Source organism: Vespa crabro, chromosome 23, assembly GCF_910589235.1.
Source record: "Vespa crabro chromosome 23, iyVesCrab1.2, whole genome shotgun sequence".
Taxonomy (NCBI): Eukaryota; Metazoa; Arthropoda; class Insecta; order Hymenoptera; family Vespidae; genus Vespa; species Vespa crabro.
The window spans coordinates 2,826,501-2,832,500 of NC_060977.1; the positions used below are offsets into that span (position 1 = coordinate 2,826,501).

At 33.0% G+C, this 6,000-nt stretch overlaps 1 protein-coding gene across 3 annotated transcripts in view; it reads left to right on the forward strand.

Moving 5' to 3' along the window:
* Positions 1–6,000, forward strand: part of LOC124432074 (probable ribonuclease ZC3H12C) — a 29,087-nt gene that overhangs the window by 16,597 nt on the left and 6,490 nt on the right. For 2 of the 3 annotated variants that reach the window (XM_046980612.1, XM_046980614.1), the window contains exons 2-7: positions 2,415–2,646; positions 2,809–3,292; positions 3,432–3,717; positions 3,842–4,190; positions 4,301–4,634; positions 4,736–5,129. In XM_046980612.1, the coding sequence (XP_046836568.1) occupies positions 2,415–2,646; positions 2,809–3,292; positions 3,432–3,717; positions 3,842–4,190; positions 4,301–4,634; positions 4,736–5,087 (2,037 nt within the window). In that variant the 3' untranslated portion in view covers positions 5,088–5,129. The remainder of the gene's footprint in view (positions 1–2,414; positions 2,647–2,808; positions 3,293–3,431; positions 3,718–3,841; positions 4,191–4,300; positions 4,635–4,735; positions 5,130–6,000) is intronic. The other variant, XM_046980613.1, reaches the window with a different exon arrangement.

The window sequence follows — 6,000 nt, forward strand, 5'->3', positions numbered from 1 at the left end:
CACACACACACACACACACACACACATATGTATATATGTATGTATGATATATATGCATGATGGGATATGTATGATGTGTATATAACATAAATGAGACTTCGTCGATTTAAGAATGGTACAGGATGGACGACCCTGATGGTCCGACGTCTTTCTACTTTCACCTGGATCTCCGTTAATGGTTGCATCCGCGACAAACAAGTGCTATGTCCTATTTATCATAATTTCTCGTAAAAAATGTTCAAAGGTCGATTATTTTATCAAATCTGCGATATATGTCGATTCTATCGATTAAAGTACTATTTTATAAAATTTTATTTTATTTATTTTATTTTATTTATCATGTAGGTATATATAGATATAGATACATCGTAAAAAAAGAAAGGTTCATTATCTGCCCTCTAAATACATATATTTCTATCTATTCCTTAAATATATATCCTTATCTATTATCTATATATTATCTATCTTCTTTATTTAAATTAATGAAACATTAAATTTCTCTATTTACATTAATAGATAATTTTAATAAATTATCTATTCTCTATATATCATAAGTTTTTCTATACATCATTATTTATCATGTGCTCACACACACACACACACACAAAATTATATCTATACATTAATATCTAATATTCTCCTCCCCTTTTTTTTATAATCCAATAATTAATGGAAAAAAAAAGATTGTAATTTATATCGACTGTAATAATACAGAGTATTGCAGTTGCAATGCTTTACAAGTTGCTCTACCCACGCGTTTCATGCCCCTAAAAATCTTTGCGTGCAGGTAGTTGTAGAAGGAAGAGAGGAGGAAAAGGAGGAGGAGGAGGAGGTGGAGTAGGAAGGAGAGAGAGAAGGAGAAACGAAGTGGAATGGAGGGTTGGAAGGAGAACGGGAGGGAGGGAGGGAGGTAGGGAGGTGACTTGCGTGGTTCCATACTTACACATATGTATACGCATGTAGCCATAAATCCGCAAGTCGTTATTTACTGGCTGCCGAGTCTCCGAGTGCAGCAGGCGGTTGCCGCTTCGCTCGAAGGAAGCTAGTCTCCTCGATAAGATGAGAAGATAGTCGAGATACAAGCATGATAGCTTATGGCGTCAGTTCCAAAGCGGACGCGTTTCTGTTCGGAGATCCGTTAAACGGAACTTTGACTCTCTTTCTTTCTTTCTCTATCTCTCTCTACTCTCATCCTTTCACCTCACTTCCCTCCTCTCATCGTCGTTTTATAGTCACCCCTTGAAGTCAGGATATCAAAGAAAATGGCAGTAAAGAGATATACTACCTTTTCGTTCCGAGAATATTATAGATAGATCAAAGTGTCTTGTTTCTATTTTTTTCTTTTTTTTCTTTTTTTTTTTTCTTCTTATCTTTTCCCTCTCGAAAGTATTTACTTTTTTTTTTTTTTTTTTTTTTTTTTTTTTTTTTATAGAACGAATTTGTTCGTATTCAAGAGATCTATCTTATTCTTAAAATATAAATATAAATCTTAATTTATGTTTCCGCACGCTTCGATAGGAGGTAGGATAATTTACTTACTTACTTATCTAAGTACTTTTCACATATTTTGCATATCGTATCAAAGTAAATTGAAATCAATTTGAAAAATGGTATTAGTTTGAACGACGACGAAAATAGAACGTAGAAAACTCAAGACCGTATCGATTTAAATAAGGACGAGGAGGAGAAGGAGAAGGAGGCTACTAATCGTTCGACGTTTCAATACTATTTCTATCTATCTATTTTCAAGAGCTTGAAAGATATATAAGATTATAAGATTATAAAATATCAAGGTGAATACAATAAACATTTCTATCCTTTCTCGGATGATCAATTTTATTTATATATTTCGCTCTTCGAAAGATTGTTAATATAAAAAATGAAATTTTATTTCTATCTTTTTCGAATGGTCAAAAGTATAAGGTAGAATGACAAAGCTCACGTAAGATTTCATTCTGTTTTTATTTCTTTTTCGAAAACTTGAAAGCATATGATCAAGTGTGGCATCAAGTAAAAAAAAAGAAAAGAAAAAAGTATAATAAAAGATCAATTCTATTTTTATCTCAATCGAAAGTTCGAAGCTATAAGATCGAATGAAGAAGGAAAACAAAAAAAAAAAAAAAAAAAAAAAAAAAAAAAAAAAAAAAGAAAAAAAAGAAAAAAAAGAAAAAAAACAAGAAAAATGAAATGAAAAAGAACATAGACATAAGATCGAAATTCTTAATTATAATTAATGTGATAATATAATATATGTACGTACACATGTATGTATTTGATTAATGAGAAAACAAATTGTAAACGAATACGATAATGAATTATCTTGTGTATAAGAATGTATTTAAAAAAAAAAAAAAAAGAGAGAAAAAGAAAAAGAAAATAAGAATTTGTTTTTTCTTTTTTTCCTTTTCTTTCAGAGATACGTTGATTGCACGGTGTTAGGTGGTGGTAGCAATGGTGGAGACGCTGAAGATTCTTCATATGACAGTGATTACGAAGCTGAAGATTCAACGAGCGTTCATCCGCCATTGGAATCACGGCTCTCGTCTTCCACGCATTCGGACGTGTCCCGTACTGCTTCGGATACCTTGGCAGCGGAATTTGCTGAGTATGTTACCGTTCAGGGACAGTCCCCAACGCAAAGTCCAGGTAAGAGTAATTTTATATCATCGAAAATCATGTTAATAATTTGATATCGATGACAATGTATAACATAAATTTATTTTGTTCTCTTCTTTCTTTCTTTCTTTTTTTCCTTCCTTTATCTTTTTTTTATTTTTTTATTTTTTTTTTTTTTTTTATCATCATAAGGGTATACGGCCAGAGTTGAATTCGCATTGAAGCTTGGATATACCGAACGTTTGGTACAAGCAGCTCTTCAAAAATTAGGACCGGATCCTGGTCAAAATGAGTTATTGGCCGAATTGATAAAGCTCGGTGCAAGTTGTTCGCCAAAATTAAGCGAAAGCCCGGAAGAATGCGATGCTATTTTAGATGGGGAGACCAGTACAGAAGAACTTGGTAGATCGAATCTAACGACAACTACTGTTACATGTTTGAGGCCTGTTGTAATCGACGGTAGTAACGTCGCTATGAGCCATGGAAATAAAGAAATATTTTCATGTCGTGGTATTAAAATCTGCGTCGATTGGTTCAAAGCTAGAGGACATCGAGAGATCACTGTTTTTGTACCAAAGTGGCGTAAGGAAGCATCTAGGCCTGATAATCCAATAGCCGATCAAGAAATTCTAGGTGAACTCGAGAGAGATCGATTACTCGTTTTCACTCCATCCAGGTGAGATATTATCAATCTTTATATTTTACTACATTATTTTTTATTTTATGGCAGTGTTAAAACCACAAGAGAATTTTATTTGCTATAACGTGTTTATTTATTTTTTTTTCTTTTTTTTTTTTTGCGTGTTCTACTACAGACTAGTCGGAGGTAAACGTATGGTCTGTTACGACGATCGTTATATTCTGAGGTTGGCCGCTGAAGTCGATGGTATCGTTGTTAGTAACGATAATTACAGAGATTTGGCACAAGAAAATCCAGAATTTCGAAGAGTCGTCGAAGAGAGAATTTTGATGTACAGTTTTGTAAACGATCGATTTATGCCACCTGATGATCCGCTTGGTAGAAGTGGACCTACTTTAGAAAATTTCTTAAGAATTGGACCGAAAAAAACTGATCCAGCACCGCCATGTCCATATGCGAAGGTTAGCGCCGAGTATAATAACAAATATGGACGTGCGATTTGATCGTTTGCATTGTGATTATTATTAATTTTTTTTTTTTTTTATTTACATATATATGTACGTATAAAAGTTTTATTTATCGTAGAAATGTACGTATGGAAACAAATGCAAATTTCGTCATCCAGAAAGAGGTCCGCATCCTCATAAATCTGTAACAGAACGTTTGGTGGAACATGCCCAACGACATCTTCAAGCTAGAGGTCCGAGTTTAAGTTTACCTTTAAATTCTACAACAGCGGCGAGTACTACGAATGTTACCGTGCAACAACATCAACCCCTTTGTAAAGCAAGATCAGCTGCTATATCATCTAATGTTTCTCAATCGTTAGCATCCGTCCCTAAAAGTAGATCCGTTGAAAATGTCACTACGGATTTGTCAACGACTAGTCCAATCGTATACGCGCAACAGATTTCTGCTGTACAAAATATGCAAGGTAGATAATAAAATTGTATTCGATTTTAATGAATTTCATTGAATTATATATATTTATTAGAATGAATATTTTAAAACTAACAAAGAAAAAATCTGTATCCACGTTTCAAGGATACGTATCTCCTCCAGGTAATTGGCCAACACCTAGAGTTAATAGCTCGGATACAGAGCCAGTGAATATGCATAGAAAATTACAACGGCAATTAACCTTAAATCCGGCATGCGATCCACGTATTTATCAATTGAGAAGATATCAACAGCACACAGCGCAATCTTCGACGCAACAGCAACAACAACAACAGCAACAACAACAACAACAACAGCAAAAACAACAGCAACAGCAACATTCACAGCAATCTATAATTGGTGGTCATCCAACGATCCAACAGCATAGGCCACTTACAAGACATGCTAGTAATGAGTCTCCTTATTCAGTACCTATAAGGTATGTTGGATATATATTTAGGTTTTATCCTAATTATTGGTTCCAATATATGTATATATATATACGCACACACACACACATATATATTTTCTTTGATGTAGTTGGGATCATCCTGAAGGACTTCATCAACATGTAACACGTATTGCTTCGGCACCAGATTCTTACCGAGCTTGGCCTCCTCGTAGTACGAATCTAATTGCACCTTCACGAGTATCTAGATTAGGCACATCTGATCCACAATTAAATTTGTTGCCCTCACCATCATCAGCCGCAACAAATTTACACGGAGCTACTTGGAATACACAAACCCAAGATGCACGACGTCGTTTACATTATCATCTTGCAAATATCTTCCCCGAGGAACAGGTACAAGCAGCGATGGCAATGAATCCTCATGAAACTGATCCCCAACAAATATGTGCCACGATTTTAGCAATGTTTCCCAAAAATTAGTATGAGCTAAAACTTCGCCAATTCTCCGACTAAACCAAACAGGTATGGTAATATATATATATATATATATATATATATATATATATATATATATATATATATATATCATTTTGTACAGTAAATGGATGTGATTGATTTCACTATAAGTAAAACTTCGATGTAGACACAGAATTAGTCTGTAAAGGACATTTCTTCTTGATTCATCGGATCATATGTAGATCATAAAGTGGGATAATACTTTTAGAAGAAAGTTTTTATAATAGGATGAAAGATCATAATGATCAAATCATAAAAGTGATTTTACATTTATTAGTAAACGCGCATTAAATATAAAAGAGTATAAAACAAAAAAAAAGGATCATATGGAAAGCTTTTTAAAATAATTACACATCATTTTGGACATGCTCTCCATGAGAGTAGAGAAATGGGAACATAAGGATTTTTATAGAAGTTTTTCATACGTTTGATTTTAATTTTGATGTATCAGCGAATTGTCATTTTTCTCTTCTTCCTAAGTAACAGACAATACATTAAAAATCGATTTATTTATCTATAGCGTTAAAAGTTATATAAACATTCATTTATATGTTATAGATCGATATACATATATGCACAGTGTTGTTATGTTTGAGATCTATTCCCAAATCTCTCCGCTCAGTTAAAAATATTTTTATGCATGAAAGATTGAAATCATTTATCAATGGATTTATTTCAATTATACATATTCGCAATTAAGCGTTATGTTATAAATTGAGATAATATATGTATATTCCTTGTGTACATCCGTTCGCAATAAGATTTACATTTTCTTCCAGCTATTCAATATTGACTAGTGTTTTTTGGGGTAGAGAATGTATCTTAACATTAAATAATTTTAATTAACAAAAGTTAAAACGTGATAAGATTCTGTTAT